The following is a 25,190-nucleotide window of genomic DNA, read 5'->3' as shown; positions in this document are numbered from 1 at the left end:
TAGAGGCATCCACAGTATTTAATTTGTTTGGATAATAGTTACAGATAAATAGGTACACCCCATATACAATTACCAATACTTTTTATACAGTTCATATTTCAGTACATCAACACTATTTTATTTACACTCTATTTATGCACATTAACATCTTTCTAAAGTCAGTGCATTGTCAACAAGTTTTATACAGTCATTTACAAGGTGAATGTGGTTAATAGTTAATTTAATAAATTTTCCACTAGTTCATGAATTAAAAAAATTAATTACAACCAGTATAACAAACACAGATCAAAGAACATTAGTAGATTGTGCTACCTGCTTAAATAAAACATCTGTAAAGAAATTATTTAAAATCTTCCACTTTTTAATGGGACATGTCCAGGTAGGAAAGGACAGATTTTATATACTGAAAATCTTGAAACTATAAAGTATGCATTTTGTCTGACTTTATTACATTAGATAATTTAGGCCACTCCTACTTATTTGCAATTATATTTTTTCTGAAAAGGATTTCAATTTAGGTAGCCATTTAAGATAACCTTTCCAAATGCTCTGAGAACTAGATATTAATAGCTACTGGCCTCAGATATCAGAACACAAATGCTTAGTTACACTGGTAATTACTACCTATGAGGAAGAAAGTGTAGTGGAATCTGACAATTAATGAGAATCAACTTGCAGGGCCTAAATGAATAAACAAAGACCAAAAATAAGGTGAAACATTTCCTTCAAGTATATATTAAAAAACTACACCAAAAAAATTCTACCTGAACTAAATAATATTTATACTTTTGTCCCAGTCTTGAATAATTAGAGGAAAAAATGAAGTAAACAAAGAAACATAACTTTCAATGAGTACTGTAAAAATTTTTTAAAAAGACTAATATCAAAATAAAAAAATTAGTGGACATGCAAACAAAGCAAAACTAAAGTTGACTTCCTAAAACCACCAATTTCATTAAATATACTTATGAACTCCTAATGTCTGGGATGTGTTTTGTTTGTAATTTATAGCCCTTGGAGCCATCAAATACACACAAGCAAGTTCATTTGCATGTGTTCTCTCTTTTTTAAAGTGCAAAACAAACATGGAAAAGAACAACCACTAATTGTGAAACGTGATCTAGCTCCGATGCCGCTTACCTTCCCAGAAGCTCTTGTTGCAACATGTGCATGTGAAGATGGTGCAAATATTGGCAACTGCTCCCCTTCCCTCAGCATGGGCGGGGCCGGGGGTGCAGAATACATTTCTGAGGATACCTGAAGTATCCTAAATGTAAGATGCCTCCACTGGGAGGGCCATGGTAGCTGGATTTCCCAGGATGTTTTTCTTTCTACTGGGTCTCCCTCTGGGTGGAAGGCACATAGCTCTTAAGAGAGCCTCCCTTTCAGACTGACCACTCTATGCCCCTGCCACCAATGACTGGTTGTGTCTCAAACATAAACACAACAGCAAAAACAAAAAGCAAGAAAGACAAAGAAAGGGTATGGAAACTTTAAAAAATAAATGGAAAAATCCTCGCCCATGCCGTAAGAATCATTTGCACACCTTCATGATCTTGCTTTCTCCATCTTGTCAACAGAATGGAATAAAACTTAAGGAAAAAGGAGGTAGCATATCATATCATCCCTAGACAACATTACAATTTTTTGTTTTTTACTTTGACTCCAAGGAAATCTTTAATATTTGTTATGATTATTGATAAACTCTATACTCACTACATATTTGTTCATATCTGGACAAGCACAATTGAGTTCTTATTTGGTCCCAGGTGGCTGGTGCCAAACCTTTTGTTTACAGGCTAATGGTGGGATCTGCCTGAAAGTTCTCTATCGGACAACTTGCATGAGACTTGAAAATAAAATTACTACTACTCTTAAAGTTAACTATTTTAATTAGAATTTGTATTCTAACAGGATAAAATAACTACATTTAGCTTGCCTCTCAGTGACACTTTTGCCAAGTATCAGCTACAAGGAGTCATCTCCCTCCCCACCAAGCTGTCTAGCAGCCAGAGTGGTAGCTTTGCTGTAACACACAGTACTTTTTGTAATCACACTCAAAGTCTTCATCCATACTGCTTGTGTCTGCCATCTTTTTGCCATCAATCTTTGGCAGAAATTGTGCATAGTCTATCCTCTGCTGCTCATAGAAAAGAATGTAGGCAGAGTCGGTGTCAATTTCATCAGGGTGACGTTCCTGAAAGGGCAAGAAAAACCTTTAACAAAAAGCCATCACTATTATGGCTCTAAATCCTTGCCAGGAAAGGGAAGACCAACCCTCTGTAATTACTAAACCTGATTGCTTCCAATAAGCTCACTAGTTTGGCTGTCTCACACCTGCCCCTTTAAAATGAGCCCCACTATTTCCAATGTTTGCTTTGGAGAAAATATTTTGACCATAGACAAGTCAAAACAAAATGACCTAAAACCCCATCAAATTCTATTTATTTATTTTGTATTTATTTATTTTTTTGAGACGGAGTCTTGCTCTGTCACCAGGCTGGTGTGCACTGGCACGATCTCAGCTCACTGCAACCTCTGCCTCCTGGGTTCAAGTGATTCTCCTGCCTCAGCCTCCTGAGTAGCTGGGACTACAGGCATGTGCCACCATGCCTGGCTAATTTTTTGTATTTTTAGTAGAGACGGGCTTTCACCATATTAGCCAGGATGGTCTCGATCTCCTGACTTCATCATCTGCCCACCTTGGCCTCCCAAAGTGCTGGGATTACAGGCGTGAGCCACTGCACTTGGCCCAACCCCATCAAATTCTAACAGTCTAGAAGATAGGAGCTTTTTGCATTAACTAACTCCTTTTTTTTGAGACAGAGTCTTGCTCTGTTGCCCAGGCTGGAGTGCAGCGGTGCAGTCTTGGCTCACTGCAACCTCCACCTCCCAGGTTCAAGCCATTCTCCTGCCTCAGCCTCCTGAGTAGCTGGGATTACAGGCATGTGCTAACATGCCCAACTAATTTTTGTATTTTTAGCAGAGATGGGGTTTCACCATGTTGGCCAGTCTGGTCTTGAACTCCTGACATCAAGTGATCCACCTCCTAAGCCTGCCTCAGCCTCCCAAAGTGCTGGGATTACAGGCATGAGCCACTGCGCCCGGTCAACTAACTCTTTATTTTTCCTCACTACTCATGTTTTCATTCCCTACTCTGCATATCACTTTTGTTTCTTTAATACTGACAGCATCTATATATTGATTCTAACAGAAATATCTATTTCCTATTCAAGAGATAGTCCATTATTTCAACAAATGTTCCCCAGTTCTGTTGATATTCTGTTTCTAACTTTCATTCAAAGATTGAGAATGTTTACCTCACAGATGCTGCCATTGTAGCAGTACCACTTGCAGTTTGGGTTTTTGGCATAAGTGACGTAATGGCCCCCACTCAGAATTCCTGAATGGCACTGTAAGAGATAAGAGAGTGGATGTATGTTAGTAGTTAACTGTACTATGGCCAGGGTATAGCACTAGGATCTGAGCAGGAGAACAGTGATCATGTAAATGATCAGTAGGTGAGAAAATATTTTAGAACACTCTAACTTTCTCTAAAACCAAAATAAGCAAAAAGCAAAATACAAAAGTCATAAGCTCCAAGTCTTGTGTGGATAAACAATCATTTTATAATGTAATTACTATTATTATTATTATTTTGAGACAGGGGCTTGCTCTATCACCCAGGCTGGGGTGCAGTCGAGTGATCACAACTCTCTAAAGACTTGGCCTCCTGGGCTCAGGTGATCCTTCTGCCTCAGCCTTCCAAGTAGCTGGGACCACAGGCAATGCCACCATACCTCGCTCCATTTTAAAATTATTTGTAGAGATGGGGCCCAGGCTGGTCTCAAACTCCTGGGCTCAAGCGATCCTTCTGCCTCAGCCTTCTAAAGTGCTGGGATTACAGGTGTGAGCCACCACACCTGGGCAGGCCCAGATTTCTATGTTAACTTTCTCTATCACTAAGCTCAATGCTAGGAAATAAGCAGGACCTGAAAAATACTTGCTGATGAATACATGAAGACAAGTGAACAAAACAGACCACTCTCCGAAAACCATACAATAAACCACTTACTGAAATTGCATATAGATTATAAATAGGCTTAATATGAGTGTCTTCTCTTTGGTCATCAGTGCTGTCTTCTTCACTGTGGTTTCCAAGCTGACCATTGCTGTAGCCATTGCCATATGCTTCATGCTCATAAAGGAATCCATTGGCCAAAGCTACCTCGTGGTCCTGAGGAGTGACCAGCTCTGGTTGGCTGCCCCGCCCCCCGCATATGCCCTCGGCTCAAGGCGTCAGCCAGCTCACAGATCTGCCCAGCCCCATTCTCTTTGCTGGCATCCAAGTTCTTCTTACTACTTAACAGTTTATTTTTGCTGCCAATCTGGGGCAGCCGGAGCCTCCCTTTGCTCCTCCCCAAAGTCCGTGGGCTGCTATTAGGGCTGCTGTTTTTGCTGGAGGGACAGCTGGTTCCACTTTTTCTTGATGAAGAAGGAGAACCTGTGAACAGGACAGAAGAAAAGATTCACAAATCCAAATGCCACAAAGTAAGCCAGCCCCAAATGCTAACTCTGAGGCTAGCTTCACAAATGTACACACAAAGGTAAAGACAGGGGAGTCGTGACTGGCTACCCTTTAGTTCCTATTATGTAGCCAGTAAGTTACATTTTTGTCTTCTTCAATGCCGAGTCCCTATAAGCAACAATGTCCTGAAAATGTAAAGTAGGTTATAGGGACTCAGAAAATAGCGGAAAGATGATTTATGTCAGATTCAGTTGAAAAAAATCTAATTATTAAGAGTAAGGAGTTTTCCAAATACATATTCCTCTCCTTTGTAAAATTAGACAAAAAATGCGACCACCATTTACTGAGTACTTCCTATTGTTAGGCATGGTACTGGGAATTTCTTGCTGTCCATTGTTACCTCTATGTCTCACAAAAATCCTGTAAGGCTTTAAACTTTTTGGTTATAGCCTCTTACCCCTACCCCCTTTTATACCTTTAAAAATTATTGAGAACCTTTAGAACTTTTATGTGAATTTTATCTATCAATATTTCCTGTATTAGAAACTAAAACTGAGGCATGAAAAAGTACATTAGCACAGACTTCACTGTCAAAGTGACGATATTATTCCATGTCATGTTGTCTCTTACACCATTGTACATCTGTGAGAGAATAAAAGTGAAAAGGCACATATTGTCTTAGTATTTTTATGAAAATAGTTTTGGGCCAGGCACAGTGGCTCACACCTGTAATCCCAGCAGTTTAGGAGGCCGAAGCAGGAGGTTCACTTGGGTGCAGGAGTTCGAGCCCAGCCTGGGAAACATGGCGAAGCACCATCTCTACAAAAAATACAAAAATTAGCTAGGTGCAGTGGTGCGTGCCTGTAGTCCCAGCTACTCAGGAGGCTGAGGTGGGAGGATTGATTGACCCCAGGAGGTCGAGGCTGCAGTGAGCTGTGATCTGTGTTGCACCACTGCACTCCAGCCTGGGTGACAGAGTGAGAACCTGTCTCAAAAAAATAAAAAATAAAATAAATAAATAAATAAAGAGTTTTGATCCTCTAGACCCCCTGAAAGATGGGGAACCTCAGAACTTTCACTATAAGGGGACAAGACAGCAGCTACCATTCCTGTTTACCATACATCAGGTACTGTGTGAAGTGCTTTACTCTCCATGTGTCAAACTCTCAACTCTGTAAACCTGGCATTATCTCCATTTTACAGATGAGAAAATAGATTCAGGGAGGCTGAATCTCTTGCTAAAACTTACATAGCTCAAATACAGATAGGTCTGATTCCAGATAGGTTCCTTCCACCCAACCAACCTGATGTTCCAGATCAGAAGACAGAGAAACATATGTAGCCTACAGGAGTCCCAAGAAAGCAACTGCATAAGGCCCCCAGGCCTCACCTTTTGGGCTGCTGCTGATGTTAGCGCTGAGTGAGGATGGGCTTTTGCTCAGGAGCATGTCCTCTTCCCCAGCCAAACTCTGCACATCCACTTTCTTCACCTCTCTTGCCAGAATCCTGGGCCTGGAGAGCTCATCCCCCTGGGGTGTGAGTGGTTGATGCTGGCAGAGAGCCGGGTCTCGTGGTACCAAAAAAGCACTCGGATCAAAACTTTCCCGAGGAAATTTGACAATTTTCTGTGATTTTATCCACTGATCATTTACAAATTGAAATCGCTTAAGGTGAATAATCTGGAGAAGTAAAGGTAGAAAACATCGCATTAAAGCGTTCTGAAGATACAAAATTTACATGGAAAAAAAAGTCAAATACATGTGAATGTTTGGGAATATATAACAGAACATTTACTCTTCATTATTTTTTAAAGACTTCAAAAATATGGTTTCCTAAAGGCCTCTACACAGGCCCCAGTGCACTGGTGTGCTTGTGCACACACTCAACTCAGCAGCGTGGCACAGCCACCTGACTGCGCAGTGGGTATTGCCTCCAGGCTCAGTTGCTCTTCTAGAGTCCACAAAGGGCTAGCCTGAGCTTCCTCTCTCCACAGAGCCAGAAGTTCACCCTCTCCTGAAGTTCAAATTCACCACGTTGTACCCCTTGTGGCAGTTCTCACATCACACTGAATTGCAGTTACTGGTCTACATGATTGATCTCTTCTTCTAGGTTGTAAGCTCTTTAGGAAAAGGAACTACCAAATATTTGTAGAAAGATTCATCTCTGTATTCAACATAAAAACCTTGTACAGAAACACAGCTGCAGGAAAAGTCTTATTCTCAAAAATAACAAAACCTCCTGTTTGTTCATGTCTTCTTTCTTTTATGCTAGATTCCTGCTCTCTCAGAGGCAGGACTGTAACATACCAGGAAGGGTGGAAGCCTCCAGAGATCCAGCTTCTTTGTTGCTAAGCAGTGGGTCTTACACTTGGAACAGTAGTACATCTCATCTTCCCCTAGCTCTTCCTCACTGGGGAAAGCACGGAGACGGCTGTCCAGGATGATGGGCTCGACTTGCGCTCGCCGACTCTGCTCCACACTCTCATGCTCATCTACAACCTGTAGGTAGAGGGAACAGGAGGAAAGGGGTGTGTGGGAAGGCATTTAAACTGGTGATCTAGCTATGCATCAACCTCTCGGTCACTCACCCTTATTTTACTCTATATAAGGAAAAAGAAAATATAACTGGCTGGGTATGGTGGCTCAGGCCTGTAATCCCAGCACTTTAGGAGGCTGAGGTGGGGGGAATTGCTTGAGTCCAGGAGTTCGAAACCAGCCTGGCCAACAGAGTGAGACCCTGTCTATGTAAAAGAAAAACCTAAAAATTAGCTGGGCGTTGTGGCGCATGTCTCTAGTCCCAGCTACTCAGGAGGATTGCTTGAGCCTGGGAGTAGAGGTTGCAGTGAGCTGTGATTACGCCACTGCACTGCAGCCCAGATGACAGAGAGAGACCCTGTCTCAAAAAAAAAAAAGGGAAAAGAAAACACAACCCAAACTAGAGTCTGAGCAAATACAGCACCTACACATTTATTCACAAATGTTACACTGTAACATTCTGGATAAAATTTCTATTTATATGATCATAGCTTTTCTTGAAAAATTTTTGAATGCTTCAAAATGACAAAAAGAACTGCATTTATTTAACAACTTTGGAATCCTATAAGGGATTACATGTGAGCTGGCCCTCAAGCCAGGGGTGGTGATAGTAAGCCATTTATCTTTAATCAGAAAGCCAGAGCATTATCAGTATGCTGCAGAGTTTACAGAGGCTAGGAGAAATAACATGAAACACAGAAACCAGAGCTGGATGAAATAAGGGCACAGAAAAGCTCACCATGAGAAGACAACACAGCAGAGCACGAAACACCACAGGGTACAACTCATTTACATCTGATCCCATGTAACACAGAGTTATCAGAATACCAAGTCTATACTTATCTGTCTCCTCCCTCATGGGGCCTTTTTATCTGAGATGGCAACAAAAGGAAGAACAAGCTCAAGAGTGTGCTGCTTTTGTTGAGAAGGCCCCTAATACCCACCCAAACCTTTGGGGTCCTGTTAGTCAGCATGTTAGGCTGTGGAGCAAGAAGGAGTTAAGTGTAAGAAAGGAGAGAGAGCAAAGAATGGGCGGGGTGCAGGGATATGTGTTGGGGGTGGTGTAGAATGAAGAAGGAGGAGAGAAGGAAGGATCTAGAGTGCAGCAGAAAAGAAAGAATTTTTCCCTCTCCATGCCTGGCTGCTACCTGACAAACAATCAAGAACCATAGAGCTAGGATCCTTCTGTTTGTCCCTCTAATGTATGGGAAGGTGGGTGAAGCATCAGGGTTATGAATGCTACCATAAGACTTCACACAGTTTATATTTGTGTCCCAAAGCAGAGCCCGGACCACAAGGCCCATACTGACTGCCTCTCTGTGGCAAACGTCACATATGTCCATCACCCACCCTATTTATTGCTCCTCACCCTTCCAGAGGTGAACTTCCTCCATGAATTTCCCTTCCTGAAACTCACGATGGGAACCTTAGGCTGCCTGGAATACAAATTGGCACAGCTCAAGACATGCAGCTTAGCATGGGTTTTCAGGCGAGACTTTTTCCCTATGTGAGAGTCACGAGGCTGTCAAATGCTGTTATAAACAAGCAAGGTTGGGTTTGATCATGCAGTTAAGGTTCTAGCACTGCATAATTATCCAGGCTAAAGAGCTCATTTAAAAAGGGGAACTTAGAGGAAAATTCTTTTTTTAGAAAAGGAAATCTGGCTTGGACTTGGGTTATAGACTTCTTTTTTGAGTACAAATTCTGTAGTAACAAGATATTAACTGTCATCATCTTTTGAACTGGTCACTCAAGGAAAAAACTGACGTGCTTCAAAAGGAAACATGCTGTATCATAGTTGTTGGAATGAGTAGAAAAAGGGGTGTATCATATACGATAGTGTTTCCTTTCTCATAGCCAGTTAAATATTATCTCTATTATCTCTACCAGGAATACTTTATGGCCAACCACAAATTAGAGTAAGCTAGTAAAGAATGTTGAATTTTATTGACTATATTTTCTGAGGAACACAGGCTACAGTGCTAGATGAAGACAGGGAGGAAAGAAGGCTGATAAAAAACATATTTGTGGACTGTACTGACAATAATTTCTATTTATCAGGAAAATTTCCCAAAGTGATAAAGATTCCCTTTATCTCTTGGGATCTATGCTTAGATCCTCTACTATTGTTTAAACAGTCTATGAATTACTTATAGGCACCCTCTTCTTTTTCAGAGTTGCTTTAAAGCTCATCTTAACACAAAACACAGGAAATGAAGTAATAGTCTTCATATAAGACTATTAAAAAAAAAGAGAGAGGCCTAAGAATTTGTCTAGTTTAATTTTCTTTTTTTCTTTTCTTTTTCTTTTTCTTTTTTTTTTTTTTTTTTGAGACAGGGTCTTGCTTTGTTACCCAGGCTAGAGTGCAGTGGCGAGATCACAGCTCACTGCAGCCTTGATCTCTTGGGCTCAAGCAATCCTCCAACCTCAGCCTCCCAAGCAGCTGGGACTATAGGTGCACAACACCACACCTGGCTAATTTGTGCATTTTTTGTAAAGACAGGGTGACATCATATTGCCCAGGCTGGCATCTAGTTTAATTTTCTACTGAGGAATCTGAGGTCCAAACAGGAGAGAAATGTAAAGGATAAGAGTGCGTGTCCCTGTATTTTTTTCTGATTACTAGGTATAATATTCATGTGGAAATTTTGGAAAGCAGAGAAAAATGTAAAAAGGCAGGGAATCCTTTTATATTCTTAATACAAAGGCAACCACTGTCAAAATTTTGGCAGATTTTCTTCTGTCCTTTTTCCTAAATAGTATTTTTTTCAATATTGAAGGTATTCTTTCCAGTATATGCAACTTTATGTCTTGTTTTTAAAAAAATGTTCACATATCATAAGCATGTTCCCATAAATGTTAGCAAAAACTCCTGGTAATCATTTTCAACAACTGCATTATAGTTTATCCAATGAATACCCCATGCTTTATTTAACCATTCCTCTAATGTGAGACAAATATAAGTTGTTAATAACTTTTTACTCTCCTAAAAAATGCTATGATGATATTTGCCTGCAAATTATGGAGTAATTACAGAGTATTCTCCCCTCAGATAAATTCCTAAAAGGGAAATCACTGGAATAAAAAATATAAAGCATATGGACAATAATCCCAATTTAAAAAGATGTTAATGTATATAAATAGAGTGTAAATAAAATAGTGTTGATGTACTGAAATATGAACTGTATAAAAAGTATTGGTAATTGTATATGGGGTGTACCTGTTTATCTGTAACTGTTATCCAAACAAATTAAATACTGTGGATGCCTCTATGTGCTGTTTTTCCTCATACAAATAAACACAGAATGTCAAATTCTTCAGCCTCCCTCTCTGTGATCCTGTTTTAATTCTCCTACTTGAATAATTTCTTTCTGACTTACAGAGGGGATGCTTCATCTCTGAGGTTGGAAACTCTGTAGAGCAGGATTCCCCAACTCCTGGGCTACAGACCAGCACCGTCCATGGCCTGTTAGGAACCGGGCTGCACAGCAGCAGGTGAGCGGTGAGCTGTATTTATAGCCACTCCCCCTTGCTCCCATTACCGCCTGAGCTCTGCCTCCTGTTAGATCAGCAGCGGCATGCCATTCTCGCAGGAGAACGAACCCTATTGCGAACTGCGCATGCTAGCAATCTAGGTTGTGCCCTCCTTATGAGAATCTAATGCCTGATGATTTGAGGTGGAACAGTTTTATCCTGAAACCATTCCCCCCAGCCCCCCAGTCCGTGGAAAATTGTCTTCCACAACTCCAGTCCCTGGTGCCAAAAAGGTTGGCAACCACTGATGTAGAACAAGATTCCTACAGTGGGTACTACCCTACAGAGGTACTACTACAGAGGGTAGAACAAGATCCCTCCAGTGACCAGGTGACTTTAAACATGGCTCACATCCCTTTTAGAAAGTTATGGCAGGGAAGCAAGTAGAGAGCAGGTGGTAAACTGAGGATTGGTGCCTACATCGGTACCAACACTGGGTCCTACAGTCACTTTTGTGCAGATCAGGAGATGAGGTGAAGAGAAGGAAAGCTTCTCATTTGCATAATGCCTTGAAATGACCCGAGGTTTCTAAGGGGCACCGAGAAACCAGAGATGTCCCCTGTTGTCTGTCTGGGAGATCCAAGGGGACAGTTGGCAGTGTTGAGAAGAGATGAAGGTGACAGCTGTAGGTCCTTCACCCTCAGCTTCTATTTGTTCACCTATAAAATTAAAATACCGAACACTCAGGCTTGTAAGAATTAAATGAAGGACACAAATGCCTGGCACAGTTGCTTGGTAAGTGCTCAATCCAACGATACTCAATCCTATTTTACAAAAAGAGTTTTTTTTGTTTGTTTTGTTGTTTGTTTTTTTACCTCCTTGCTATACTGATGCTAAAAGAGTTTAATAGTCCTCTGGTCACATTTTCCAAAAGCAAGAATACACATTAAAAATGTATAAAATGGGCCAGGCCCAGTGGCTTACGCCTGTAATCCCAGCACTTTGGAAGGCCAAGGCAGGCAGATCACCTAAGGTTGAGAGTTCCAGACCAGCCTGACCAACATGGAGAAACCCCGTCTCTACTAAAAATACAAAATAGCTGGGTGTGGTGGTGCATGCCTGTAAACCCAGCTACTTGGGAGGCTGAGGCAGGAGAATTGCTTGAACCCGGGAGGCAGAGGTTGCAGCGAGCCGAGATCACGCCATTGCACTGCAGCCTGGGCAACAAGAGCGAAACTCTGTCTCAAAAAAAAAAAAAGTATAAAATGAAACATGTTGAATCAGCAGCAGTGGCAGCTTGTTTAAGGAAAGGAACAAACAAAATTAATACAGAAAGTCAAAAAATGAAGCACAACTCTTTTAAGTGCCAGTCTGCTTTTAGGTTTCTTTCTTTCTTTTTTTTCTTTAAATAGAGACAGGGTTCTCTGTTGCCCAGGCCGGAATGCAGTGAGGTAATCACAGCTCACTGCAGCCTCAACCTCCCAGGCTCAAGCAATCCTCCCACCTCAGCCTCCCCAGTAGCTGGGACCACAGATGTGCACCATCACACCCAGCTAATTTTTGTATTTTTTGTAGAGATGGGGTTTCACCATGTTGCCCAGGCTGGTCTTGAACTCCTCGGCTCAAGCTATCTGCCCACCTCAGCTTCCGCAAGTGCAGTGATTACAAGTGTGAGCTGCCATGGCTGGCCAAGGCTGTCTTTTAAAAAGCTAAAAATGTGTTGGTTCAAGACCAGTCTGAGCAATATGGCGAGACCTCATCTCTACTAAAAAGAAAAAAAAAATCAGCTGGGTGTGGTGGCCCATGCCTGTAGTCATCCCAGCTACTTGAAAGGCTGAAGTGGGAGGATCGCTTGAACCCAGAAGGTTGAGGTTGCAGTGAGCCTTGATTGTCCCACTGCACTCCGGCCTGGATGACAGTGAGACCTTGTCTCAAAAAACCTCGGAAGGAGTGGCCTAGGGAGATGAGCAAGCATTTTGTTTCTAGTTTCTGAATGGCCCTGTGCATTGAGAGAGGTCTTCGGCCTCCCAGCCTCTCTGGCTGAAGGTGGCGATTCTGCATGGAGTCTCTCCACCACTTGGTGGCACTGCTCACAGTGACTTCTTACTTCTAAACACCATTGAATTGGAGCAAGTAGATGATTTGCCACATTTTTCCCAGCTAGTTTGGAGGCTGAATATAGAATTTTACTGGGGCACACCAGAATGTGTACGTTGGGGAGCAGCGATCCCCGTTTTCCTTGATAATGTGCCGACAGCTTCCTTAGTATTGAAATCACAAAGTCAGAAATGCACACACCTCTATGATGAGAGATCCATACAGGAGAGAGCAACAAAAAGAGGCCTTTTAAGTTTGCCAGACTTCCTGACCAGTGGGAAGCAAGAGAGTAGATAAGTGTGCAACAGGCACAAACCCAGGCCTATAAGAACCTAGTTGGGAATAGAATGTAAGAGAATGGGGAGCGATGGGGACTCTAGTGTGTTCTGGGCACGTGCCCATCTAAAGTCTCCATGTGACTGTTGCCCTGCAGGAATGTGGGCCCCAGTGTTCACCAAACCTTTTTGTTTGTTTGTTTTTTTCCCATGAAGAGAAGCCAGAAACCCAGATATTGATACAAAGTATCCAGTTTAGAAGTGTTGGTAGTTTTTTTAATTTTGAACATTGTGCTGCCCAAAGAAGGTATCTGCAAGCCAGGTACAAACCAGCAGTTCATGCCCTCTGGTGAGCAGAAATGTCGGAGGTCGAATTCTAGTTCTGCTGTTGCAACAGCTGTAAACGAAAGTCTTCAGATTTCTAATGCCCAATGGAAATGCCACTTTATCTCCAAAGGTTATTAAAAGGAATAGTTCATGTATGTAAGTAGGCACAGAGCTTGCCACCTATTAGGTACTCAAAAGCATTCTTCCTTCACTTAAGGAAACAATACAGGCATAATACAACAATAATGTTACGATCAAGTTCATTATCAGGAGGCATACACCCAAACAATAGGGGAGTGAGCACCTACCACGTACAGAGCTCTCTGCTAGGTTCTCTGGGGGCAGCAGTTCCCAACCTGGCAATTCATCGGCATCATCGGAATCAGCCAGCAGCTTGTTGGATATGCTGAGTCCAGAGTCCCGCCCATATTACACCTAACGTTCTGTGCCTATTACACCCAGATTTATGAGATCCTCCTATCCCATGCAGTCAAAGAATCTCCATTCTAATAAGTTCCTCAGAGGAAGCTCTTTTGCAGCCAGTTTGCACTGGTCTGTGGGTTGGTCATTTATGGAAACCACTGCTCCAGGGAATGAATCATGATTTCCAGTCTCATTAGGGAAAGATGATATGCATATGTACACATGTAAAGAGGAGTGACAGTAATTAGCCAAAAGCTCTGTGGACATAATTGCCTCTGATGAAGTACTGTCTGATGACATCAGACAGTAGGCTATTGACAGTGTACCCCGGGGAAAGCTAAATGCAAAAGAGAAGCGAACTGCCTCATGAAGTGAGATCAGGATTACAGGGTCAGAAATGTGGAGAGGGTGATTCAGATGGACAAAGGAGCAGAGGTAGGATTCAAGTGATGTGTTTTGGAGGCAGTGCAGCCTGTTTGTGCTGACTGGAAGGTGCACGAGGAACATAGTAGACGGTAGCATGAAGGCAGGAGCTGTGAAGGCCTTTGAAGGTCAGGCCAGTTGTAATAAAACTATTTCACATTGTCAGGTATCTTCTGATGGTTGCCAAACATTTTTCTATGGTTTGCATAAATACGTATCTATTTTATTTATGTATTTATTTATTTTATGTATTTATTTTATTTATTTATTTATTTTTTGAGACAGAGGTTCGCTCTTGTTGCCCAGGCTGGAGTGCAATGGAGCAATCCCAGCTCACTACAACCTCCGCCTCTCAGGTTCAAGCAATTCTCCTGCCTCAGCCTCCTGAGTAGCTGGGATTACAGGCATGAGCCACCACGCCCAGCTAATTTTGTATTTTTATAGAGATGGGGTTTCTCCATGTTGGTCAGGCTGGTCTTGAACTCCCAGCCTCAGGTGATCCACCCATCTCGGCCTCCCAAAGTGCTGGGATTACAGGCGTGAGTCACTGCACCCAGCCTATTTTAGTTTTCTTTGAGACGGAGTTTCACTCTTGTCGCCCAGGCTGCAGTGAAGTGGCACTATCTCGGCTCACTGAAACCTCCACCTCCCGGATTCAAGTGATTCTCCTGCCTCAGCCTGCCAAGTAGTTGGGATTACAGGGTCCCTTGAAGCCCAGGCCAAATGGCCCTGCTGTGGCCTTGCCCCAACTCACCCCCCCACTTCCTCTGGGTCAGCCCCAACTCGTAGTCCAGTCCTCCCAGTTCCTCTGCTTCTCTGAGTATAACTTGAGCTGACGTGTGGTGCATTCCAGTTACCTGACTTACATCAAGCTGTCAATGGCAATCAAGCGTAATGAGAGCATGGCCAAAGGTCTGCAGAGGGCTCTGCTGCAGCAGCAGCCAGAGGATGACAGCAAGTGCTTCCCCCGGCCCCAGGACCTGATCTGGCTTTATGACATCATCTTACAGCTGACCCTTGAGGACCGGGAAGGCAAGGGCCTGTCGTTTTCCTTTGCCTGTGTCAGACACAAAATGACTTAACTTTGTATCATGGAAGGGCTGTGACAAGCAGGACCTGTTAGTAGCTGGGAAAAGACAAAGGTCTTACACCAGTTCCACAGTCTGTGAGCCCCTACCTCTCAGACATGCTGATCTGCAGAGAATAGTGACCCCCAGATCATCACTGAGCACTTCACCTGTGTAAGATGCTCCCAGGTGCCATAGAGCATCTGAGACCTGAATCCATGCCATCTCGGCCCCCAGGGAGTTTGTCAGTCAGTAGGACTGTGAGACACACACAGTCAAGGCATCTGAGTAGATGCTAAGCAAAATAAAAGCTCAGCGCTGGAACAGATCCCTTCCAGCTAAGATGGGCCAAGAAGTCTCTGAAGGCGGGTGAGCTATGAGTTGAGTTATAAAGGGCAAATCTGTTTCCAAGATGAGAGGGGAATGGAGGTGACAGCAGGTGTGGCTGCTGCCAGGTCACTTCACAGGCTTTTCCCCATTGTATTGACCTCGGGCTTTTTTTTTCTCACCATTGTCTGCTCTTACAAGGTCTTCTGTGAAAAATTCAACCTAAGATCTACTCTTCATGAATTTTCTTGTTGCATCTGTTGTACAGAATCTGGTGGAATTGCTCCAGCTTCCTGGTTTAGAGGAAGACAAAGCCTTTCAGAAAGAGGTAGGCCTCAAGATTCTGGTGTTCAAAGCTTACAGGTAACGTCCCATGGGATGGGCAGAGTTTTCCTCTGCCTCCCAGGTTCTGTAAGCATTGGGAGCATGAGCCAGCCCACAGCAGATGGGATCATTGGCCTTGAGTGTATGGTTACCTTGCCTGTGATCAGAGGAAGGTCAGCCCAGCACGTTCAAGGGGAGTTTCTAAAGGCTGTGGTCAGTAGTGGCCAGTGATGATGACTGCCCTTTGGCCAGGTTGGAGGAGTGGAGCACACACGTTAAACTTGGCTTCCTCGCTGGGTGTGGTAGCTCACGCTTGTAATCCCAGCACTTTGGGAGGCAAAGGCAGGATTAAAAACTTAAATCTAAAATGAAAACATATTAAAACCTTGGACGATAATCTAGGAAATACCATTGCGGACATAGGACCTGGAAATGATCTTCATGACAAAGATGCCAAAAGTAATTGCAAGAAAAACAAAAATTGGCAAATGGGACCTAATTAAACTAAAGAGCTTCTTTACGGCAAAAGAAACTATCAACAGAGTAAACAGCTCACAGAAAGGGAGAAAATATTTGCAACCTAGCCATCTGACAAAGGTCTAATATCCAGCATCTGGAAGGAACTTAAATTTACAAGAAAAAAAACAAACAACACCATCAAAAGTGGGCAAAGGACATGAACAGATACTTTTCAAAAGAAGACATAACATGTGGCCAACGAGGCTATGAAAAAAATGCTCAAACTCACTAATCATTAGAGAAATGCAAATCAAAACCACAGTGAGACACCATCTCACACCAGTCAGAATGACTATTATTAAAAGGTCAAAAACTAACAGAAGCTGGCAAGGTTGTGGAGAAAAGGGGACGTTTATGCACTTCTGGTGGGAATTTAAACTTGTTTAGTCATTGCGGAAAGCAGTTTGGCGATTTCTCAAAGAACTTAGAATTGCCATTTGACCCAGCAGTCCCATTGCTTTCCCCATTGCTTTTTTTAAGTGGAGTTGTTGAAGGTTGGATGGTTGTGGGTGTGCTGCATTATTTCTTAGCTCTCTATTCTGTTCCATTGGTATATGTGTCTGCTGTTGTAACAGTACCATGCTATTTCTGTTACTGCAGGTTTGCAGTATAGTTTGAAGTCAGCTACCAAACTACCAATGACATTCTTCACAGAATTAGGATAAACTATTTTAAAATTTATATCAAACCCCAAAACAGCTGGAATAGCTAAGGCAATTCTAGCTTACTTTTATAAGAATATAGTGTATAATACATAGAATATACAGCACATATATTAATCAACTTTGTTATGGGTAAGGTTTCTGGTCAACAGTAGTTAATCAGGTCAGTCAGCAGTTACATTACAGGGAAGTCAAAATTTAGGCAAATTTTCGGCTGTGTGGGGTTCAGCCCCTCTAACTTCCACATTGTTCAAAGGTCAAGAGTACTGAAAGGGAAAAAAAAAACTAAAATGAGCCATGTGTGATTCAACTGGAATTAGAATCACCAGGAAGAACTCATGGTTTTCAGTATATTCTAATATAGAAATATCGATGAATATAAGCATGTATGTTTGTATATTTATCCATCTAGCTGTATTTTTCTGCTCTGTTCACTGAGGAAGCCTATGAGCAATGACAACTACAACAGCCATACGTATCTACCACAATTACTGCCCAGATATTGGTTTCTAATTACTGTCCCCTAAAGAAAGTCAGGGCTTCTGGAAAAAAATGAAAATGGCTGATTCAAGGGCTGGGGCAGAGAAAATACAAAGTATGGTTGAAACAGCTTATGCCAGAAAGTAAGGAAGTATTCAAAGAACAATAAGGACAGTTCAAAAAGACATGAACTCAGCTTGAAATGGCTACCACTGGTCAAAGCGGAGGGAACCTGAACAGCAAAACAATAAATTTTCCCTTCTCCCCTATTTGTTGGTTGGTTTTGTTTTGTTTTACTTATCCACGTAGAAGGAATGAAAGATGAAGACAATCATGATTTGGCAACCACCATAATAATAATTGACCCAACAAAAATAATCAATGAAATGCTAAATCCAGTGGGTGAGATGTTTAGAGTAACCAGATATTTACAGAGCCTCAAACTATGTTCACATAAGACATTGGTGAAAAACAAATGGTAGATAGTCACTTTATCATGGACAGACCTGGTAGATTCTCAAACAAAGTCAACACTGGCCAGTAATGGAGCCAAGTAACAGCATATGCCTCCAGATATGCTGCATTGGGAAGAACTCAGCCTCACTTGTGTGACCTTCCTGCCTGAATGGTATAACCTGAACTGAATCATGAAGAAACATCCTATGAACCCAAACTGAGAGAAAATCCACAAAAAACTGGCCCATACTCTTCAAACACATAAATGCCATGAAAATCAAGGAAAGACTCAGGAATCATCCTGGACTAAAAGAGACTAAAAAGACAGAATAATTTGACACAGATCGACCGCCTCCAAAGGTCAGCAACCTCAAACATCAAAGGTAGATAGGCCCACAGAGATGAGAAAGAATCAACGTAAAAATGCTGAAACCTCTCAACATCATGGATTATGAAAGTCAACATCATGGATTGTAAAATCACCCATCTTAAATTATTTGGCTATAAAAAATATTATTGAGACAATTGAAAAAAGTAAAATAAGGTTTATGGATGAGATAGTAACAGTAAACCATTTTTAATTTCCTGATTTTGATAGTTATACTATAATTATGCAAGATAATGCCTTGTTTTTAGGAGACACACATAAAATTATTTAGAAATAAAGAGGCATCATACCTGCAACTTATAAACCATTCAGAAAAAGTCTATATTATGCACCTACATTTATATTTACCTAGAAAGAGAAGAGGAAAAGGGGGAGAAAGGATAAAGCAAATACAGTAAAATGTTCACATTTGGGGAATAGTATCCAAGAATGTTTTGTAGTTTTCTTACTATTTTTCTATAAGTCTAAAATTGTCAAAATAAAACATTTCTAAAAAGAAAAAAATTGTTAAAAAAATTGTCAAATTATAACCTATTAAATGAAATAAACCACAAGTAAATATCAAATCAAGTAAATGAATAAATTGAGTTTGATGAAGAACAGAGATATCTACATAGTCTCAAATTACCTCCCCACAAAATATTAATACTAATTAATTACAAGGTGAAAAAGTAACATTACAGAGGAGAAAGCTAGCAGACACCACTGTTTGTGATCAATGCCAACATCACCAGTAAAAGGGCAAATCAAAATTGTAGGTCACTCATGTTCTATGGGGCTAACAGAGCTCTAATTTCTTCCCGGGATGGAGTGCCTGAGGGGTGGGGCAGGCTGCCACCTAGGCCTTTCAAGCTTCTCAGCCAGTTCAGCCTGTGGGCCTTTGGACAGCCCAAACTGAATGGGAACTGAAGGGATCCCCAACACAGCACAGCTGGTCTACCAAAAAGTAGCCAGAATCATTCTTTAAGCAGGTCCCTTATCCCATTTCTCCTGACTGGAGGAGACCTCCCAACTGGGGTCTCCAGCCACCTCCTACAGGCACTTTCGAGCCAGCAATAGGTCAGTACCCTGCTGGGCTGGAGCTTCCAGAGGAAGTGGCAGGCAGCCATCTTTGCTGTTTCACAGACTTCACTGATGATACCTCCAGCTATGGGAAAAACTGAGGCAACTAGGGTATAGTGCGAACCCCCAGCAAACTGCAGCAGCCCTGCAGAAGAGTGGCCAGACTGTTAAAAGAAAAACAAGCAGGAAACAACAACAATAACAACTTAAAAAGCCACAAAAACCCCATCCTCAAGGTCAAAGTTTAAGGTAGACCCACAGAGATGAGAAATAACCCCAAAATCCTGAGGACTCAAAAAGCCAGAGTATCCCTTCAACACCTCTCCAGCAAGGGCTCAGAACTGGGTTGAGCCTGAGATGGCTGAAATGACAGAGTAGGCTTCAGAATGTGAATAACAGTGAACTTCAATGACCTAAAGGAGCATCTTGTAACCCAATGCAAAGAAACTAACGATGATGACAAAACAATACAGGAGCGGACAGCCAAAATAGCCGGTCTAGAGAAAAAAATAACTCACCTGTTAGAGCTGAAAAACACACTACAAGAACTTCACAATGAAATCACAATTATTAACAGCAGAATAGGCCAAGAAAAGAATCTCAGAGCTTGAAGACGATCTTTCTGAAATAAGACAGGCAGACAAGAATAGAGATAAAAGAATGAAAAGGAATGAACGATACCATCAAAAAATATGGGACTACATAAAGAGAACGAATCTATGATGGATTGGGGTACCTGAAAAAGACAAGGAGAATGGAACCAAGTTGGAAAACATACTTCAGCATAGGATTCAAGAGAACTAACTTCCCCAAGTTAGTTCTAGCAAGACAGGCCAACACTCAAATTCAAGAAATCCAGAGAACTCCAGTGAGATACTCCACGAGGAGATCATCCCCGAGACACATAGTCATCAGATTCTCCAAACTCTAAATGAAAGAAAAAATGTTAAGGGCAGTCAAACAGAAAGGCCAGGTCACCTACAAAGGGAACCCCATCAGATGAACAGCCGACCTCTCAGTGGAAACCCTACAAGTCAGAAGATACTGGGAACCAATATTCAACATTCTTAAAGAAAAGAATTTCCAACCCAGAATTTCACATCTGGCCAAACCAAGCTTCATAAGCAAAGGATAAATAAGATGCTTTTCAGACAAGCAAATGCTGAGGGAACTTGTTACTACCAGACCTGTCTTGCAAGAGCTCCTGAAGGAAGCAGTAAATATGAAAAGGAAAAACCATTACCAGGCACCAGAAAAACACACTAAAGTACAAAGAACAGTGACACTGTGAAGCAACCACATAAACAAGTTAGCAAAATAACCAGCTAGCATCATGATGATGAGATCAAATCCACATATAATACTACTAACCTTAAATCTCAATGTATTCTCCAATGAAAGACACAGAATGGCAAGCTAGATAAAGAACCAAGACCCATCAGTATGCTGTATTCAAGATACCCATCTCACACACAAAGAAACACATAGGCTAAAAATAAAGGCATGGAGGAAAATTTACCAAGCAAACAGAAAGCAGAAAAAAACAGAGCTTGCAATCCTAGTTTCTAACAAAACAGACTTTAAATTAACAAAGATCAAAAGAGACAAAGAAGAGCACTACCTGTTGGTAAAGGGTTCAGTTCAACCAGAAGAGTTAACTATCCTAAATATATATGCACCCTATACAAGAGCACCCAGGTTCATAAAGCAAGTTATTGGAGACCTTCAAAGAGACTTAGACTCCCACACAATAATAGTGGGAGACTTTAACACCACAATGACAATATTAGACACATCATGGAGACAGAAAATTAACAAAGATATTCAGGACCTGAACTCAGCTGTGGATCAAGTAGACATGATAGATATCTACAGAACTCTCCAACAAAAAACAAGCGAATATACATTCTTCTCATAGCCACATGACACTTACCCTAAAACTAATCATAAATTAGGAAGAAAAACACTCCTCAGCAAACGAAAAATAACTGAAATCATAACAAAGAGTCTCTCAGACCACAGCACAATCAAATTAGATCTCAAGATTAAGAAATTCACTTAAAACCACACAACTATATGGAAATTGAACAATCTGCTCCTGAATGACTTTGGGGTAAATAATAAAATTATGGCAGAGATCAAGAAGTGTTTTAAAACTAATTAGAACAAAGAGACCACATAACAGAATCTCCAGGACTCAGCTAAAGCAGTGTTAAGAGGAAAATTTATAGCACTAAATGCCCACATCAAAAAGAGAGACAGATCTCAAGTTAACAACCTAATATTACAACTAAAAGGACTAGAGAACCAAGAGGAAACAAACTCCCGAGCTAGCAGAAGACAAGAAATAACCAAGATCAGAGCTGAACTGAAATAGAGACACAAAAAAACCTTCAAAAAAATCAATGAATCCAGGAGGATTTTTTAAATTTACTTTTTATTTCAATAGGTTTTTAAGGAACAGGTGGTGTTTGGTTATATAAATAAGTTCTTTAGTGGTGATTTTTGAGATTTTGGTGCATCCCTCACCCGAGCAGTGTACACTGTACTCAGTGTGTAGTCTTTTATTTCTCACTCCCTTCCCACCATTTCCCCTGAGTCCCCAAAGTCCACTGTATCATTCTTATGCCTTTACATTCTCATAGCTTAGTTCCCACATATGAGAACATATGATGTTTGGTTTTCCATTCTTGAGCTACTTCACTTAGAAGAATGGTCTCCAATTCCATCCAGGTTGCTGCAATTAGAAGAATGGTCTCCAATTCCATCCAGTTTGCTCCTTTTTATGGCTGAGTAGTATTCCATGGGGTGTGTGTGTACATATCACATTTTCTTTATCCACTCATTGATTGATGGGCATTTGGGCTGGTTCCATATTTTCACAATTATGAATTTTGCTGCTATAAACGTGTGTACAAGTATCTTTTTTGTATAATGACTTCTTTCCCTCTGGGTAGATACTGAGGAATGGGGTTGTTGGATCAAATGGTAGATCTACTTTTAGTTCTTTAAGCAATCTCCACACCGTTTTCCATAGTGGTTGTACTAGTTTACATTAGCATCAACACTATAAAAGTGTTCCCTTTCCACCACATCCATGCCGACATCTATTATTTTTTAATTTTTTTAATATTGCCATTCTTACAGGAATGAGGTGATATCGCATTGTGGTTTTGATTTGCATTTCCCTGATCATTAGTGATGTTGAGCATTTTTCCATATGCTTGTTGGCCATTTGTATATTTTCTTTTGAGAACTGTCTATTTGTGTCCTTAGCCCACTTTTTTATGGGATTGGTTTCTTTCTTACTGATTTGAGTTCTTTGTAGATTCTGAATATTAGTCCTTTGTTGGATGTGTAGGTTGTGAAGATTTTCTCCCACTCTGTGTGTTGTCTGTTAACTCTGCTAATTATTTCTTTTGCTGCGCAAAAGCTTTTTAGTTTAGTTAAGTCCCATCTATTTATCTTTTGTTTTTGTTGCATTTGTTTTGAGCTTCTTGGTCATGAAGTCTTTGCCTAAGCCAATGTCTAGAAGGGTTTTTCCAATGTTATCTTCTAGAATTTTTAAGGCTTCAGGTCTTAAGTTCTTGATCCATCTTGAGTTGATTTTTGTATAAGGTGAGAGATAAGGATCCAGTTTCATTCTCCTAAATGTGGCTAGCCAATTATCCCAGCACTATTTGTTGAATAGGGTGTCCTTTCCTCACTTTGTGGAAGATCAGCTGGCTGTAAGTATTTGGCTTTAATTCTGGGTTCTCTATTCTGTTCCATTGGTCTATGTGCCTATTTTTATACCAGTATCATGCTGTTTTAGTGACTATGGTGTTACAGAATAGTTTGGAGTTAGGTAATGTGATGTCACCAGATTTATTCTTTTTGGTTAGTCTTCCTTTGGCTATGTAGGCTCTTTTTTGGTTCCATATGAATTTTGGGATTATTTTTCATCATTTTGTAAAGAATGATGGTGGTATTTTGATGGGAATTGGATTAAATTTGTAGATTGCTTTTGGCAGTATGGTCATTTTCACAATATTGATTCTACCCATCCATGAGCATGGGATGTGCTGCCATTTGTTTGTGTCATCTGTGATTTCTTTCAGTAGTGTTTTGTAGTTTTCCACACAGAGATCTTTCACCTCCTTGGTTAGGAACATTCCTAAGTATTTTATTATTATTGTTATTATTATTATTATTTGTAGCTATTGTAAAAAGGGTTGAGTTATTGATTTGATTCTTGGCTTGGTCGCTGAAGGTGTATAGCACAGCTACGGATTTGTGCACACTTGTGTGTAACTCTGTATCCTGAAACTTTGCTGAATGCATGTACCAGTTCTAGAAGCTTTTTGGATGAGTCTTTAGGGTTTTCTAGGTATACAATCATATCATTGGGAAACAGCAATAGGCAGACTTCTTCTTTACCACTTTGGATGCCCTTGATTTCTTTCTCTTGTCTGATTGCTCTGGCTAGAACTTCCAGTACCATGTTGAATAGAAGTGGAGAAAGTGGGCAATCTTGTCTTCTTCCAGTTTTCAGGAGGAATGCTTTCAACTTTTCCCTGTTCAGTATAATGCTGGCTGTGGGTTTGTCATAGATGGCTTTTATTACCTTAATGTATGTCCCTTCTATGCTGATTTTGCTGAGGGTCTTAATAAAATCAGGATGCTGGATTTTCTCAAGTGGTTTTTCTGCATCTATTGAGATGATCATGTGACTTTTGTTTTTTAATTCTGTTTATGTAGTGTATCGCATTTATTGACTTGTAGATGTTAAACCATCCCTGCATCCCTGGTATGAAACCCACTTGATCATGATGGATTATCTTTCTGATATGTTGTTAGATTCAGCTAGCTAGTATTTTTTTTGAGGATTACTGCATCAGGGATGCAGGTCTGTAGCTTTCTTTTCTCATTATGTCCTTCCTTGCTTTTGGTATTAGGGTGTCTATTAGTCTGTTTCAGTATTAGGGTGTGTATTAGTCCATTTTCACACTGCTGATAAAGACATACCTGAGACTGGGCAATTTACAAAAGAAAGAGGTTTATTTGACTTACAGTTCCACATATTTGGGGAGGCCTCAAAGTCATGGTGGAGTCAAGAAAGAGCAAGTCACATCCTACGTGGATGGCAGCAGGCAAAAAGAAAGAGCTTGTGTAGAGAAAGTCCTGTTTTTAAAACCATCAGATCTTGTGACACTCACTCACTGTCATGAGAACAGCATGGAAAAGACCCGCCCTCATGATTCAATCATCTCCTACTGGGTCCTTCTCACAACATGTGGGAATTATGGGAGCTAAAAGATGAGATTTGGGTGGGGACACAGAGCCAAACCATATCATGGTGATTTTGGTTTCATCAAATGATTTAGGGAAGATTTCTCTTTCTCTATCCTATGAAATAGTGTTAATAGGATGGGTACCAATTCTTTGAATGTCTGATAGAATTCAGGTGTGAATCCATCTGGTCCTGGACTTTTTTGTTGTTGGCAATTTTTAAATTACCATTTTCAATCTTGCTGCTTCTCATTGGTCTGTTCAGAGTCTCTATATCTTCCTAATTTAATCCAGGAGGGTTGTATATTTCCAGGAATTTATCGATCTCCTGTAGGTTTTCTAGTTTATGGATGTGAAGATGTTCATAGTAGTCTTGAGTAATCTTTTGTATTTCTGTGGTGGTATCAGTGGTAATATCTCCCATTTCATTTCTAATAGAGCTTATTTGGATCTTCTCTCTTCTTGATTAATCTTGCCAATGCTTATCAATTTTATTTATCTTTTCAAAGAACCAGCTTTTTGTTTCATTTATCTGTTGTATTTTTTGTTTCAA

At 40.9% G+C, this 25,190-nt stretch overlaps 1 protein-coding gene and 1 pseudogene across 1 annotated transcript; both read right to left on the bottom strand.

Annotated features, from left to right (window-relative positions):
- Positions 1-19,868, bottom strand: LOC117976669 (ubiquitin carboxyl-terminal hydrolase 6-like; annotated as a pseudogene).
- Positions 11,031-14,930, bottom strand: LOC129394504 (protein FAM106A-like). The gene has a single exon (XM_055102178.2). The coding sequence runs from the start codon at positions 14,178-14,180 to the stop codon at positions 13,713-13,715; it is 468 nt and encodes a 155-aa protein (XP_054958153.1). The 5' UTR covers positions 14,181-14,930; the 3' UTR covers positions 11,031-13,712.
- Positions 19,869-25,190: the final 5,322 nt, after the last annotated feature.

Source organism: Pan paniscus, chromosome 19 (genome assembly GCF_029289425.2).
Source record: "Pan paniscus chromosome 19, NHGRI_mPanPan1-v2.0_pri, whole genome shotgun sequence".
Classification (NCBI taxonomy): Eukaryota; Metazoa; Chordata; class Mammalia; order Primates; family Hominidae; genus Pan; species Pan paniscus.
Note: the sequence above shows the minus strand (reverse complement) of the source record. Positions and strands in the feature narration are given on the sequence as shown.

Coding starts and splice junctions, on each gene's coding strand:
- LOC129394504 (XM_055102178.2), bottom strand. CDS start 14,180: ATGCTACCGTCTACTATGTTCCTCGTGCACCTTCCAGTCAGCACAAAC.